This window comes from Exserohilum turcica, assembly GCF_000359705.1.
Source record: "Exserohilum turcica Et28A unplaced genomic scaffold SETTUscaffold_393, whole genome shotgun sequence".
Classification (NCBI taxonomy): domain Eukaryota; kingdom Fungi; phylum Ascomycota; class Dothideomycetes; order Pleosporales; family Pleosporaceae; genus Exserohilum; species Exserohilum turcicum.
In genome coordinates this window covers 1,144-2,026 of record NW_007360240.1, presented here as the reverse complement: position 1 = coordinate 2,026, position 883 = coordinate 1,144, and the positions used below count along the sequence as shown (strand labels likewise).

General features: G+C 56.1%; 1 protein-coding gene across 1 annotated transcript; it reads left to right on the top strand.

Annotated features, from left to right (window-relative positions):
- Positions 1-54: 54 nt before the first annotated feature.
- On the top strand, positions 55-606 carry SETTUDRAFT_54075 (uncharacterized protein; the record flags this gene model as incomplete). Its single annotated transcript, XM_008029773.1, has 1 exon — positions 55-606. A coding segment is annotated over one exon (552 nt), but the record flags the coding sequence as incomplete, so codon positions are not given.
- Between the last annotated feature and the right edge of the window lie 277 nt (positions 607-883).

Sequence of the window (883 nt, the reverse complement as noted above, 5' to 3'; positions counted from 1 at the left end):
GTGGCCTTCTCGCAGGACTGACCCGACTAGCGTCAGCGTCAGACGACAGAACCTGTCAAGATCTGGGACACAAGCAGCGGGACGTGTATGCACATGCCCGAGGGCCATAGCGACCGAGTTCGTTCGGTGGCCTTCTCGCACGACTCGACCCGACTAGCGTCAGCGTCAGACGACAGAACTGTCAAGATCTGGGACGCAAGCAGCGGGACGTGTATGCACACGCTCGAGGGCCATAGTGTTAGTGTTTGGTCGGTGGCCTTTTCGCATGACTCGACCTGGCTAGCATCAGCGTCAGCCAACAGGATTGTGAAAATCTGGGACGCAAGCAGCGGGACGTGTATGCACACGCTCGAGGGCCATAGCGGTAGTGTTTGTTCGGTGGCCTTCTCGCACGACTCGACCTGGCTAGCATCAGCGTCAGACGACAGCACTATCAAGATCTGGGACACAAGCAGCGCGACATGTGTGCACACGCTCGAGGGCCATAGCGGTACGGTTATGTCGGTGGCCTTTTCGCACGACTCGACCTGGCTAGCATCAGCGTCAGCCGACAGAACTGTCAAGATCTGGGACGCAAGCAGCGGGGCATGTGTGCACACCCTTGACGTCGGCAGGACTCTTTTGAACATATCTTTCGACTCTGCTGACACTCACCTTTACACAGAAGTAGGCGCCATCGCTATTCCTTCTCTTCTGGCTTCCAGCAACACAGACATGGCAGCATTAAAACCACATTGCCAAGACGTCAGTCTAAGTCTAGATAGTGTTTGGATTGTGCGCGCCGGAAGTAATGTACTGTGGATACCGTCTGAGTATCGACCGTCAGGCTCAGCCGTGAGTGGGGCTCTAGTAGGCATGGGAGTAGGATCAGGGAGGATATGGT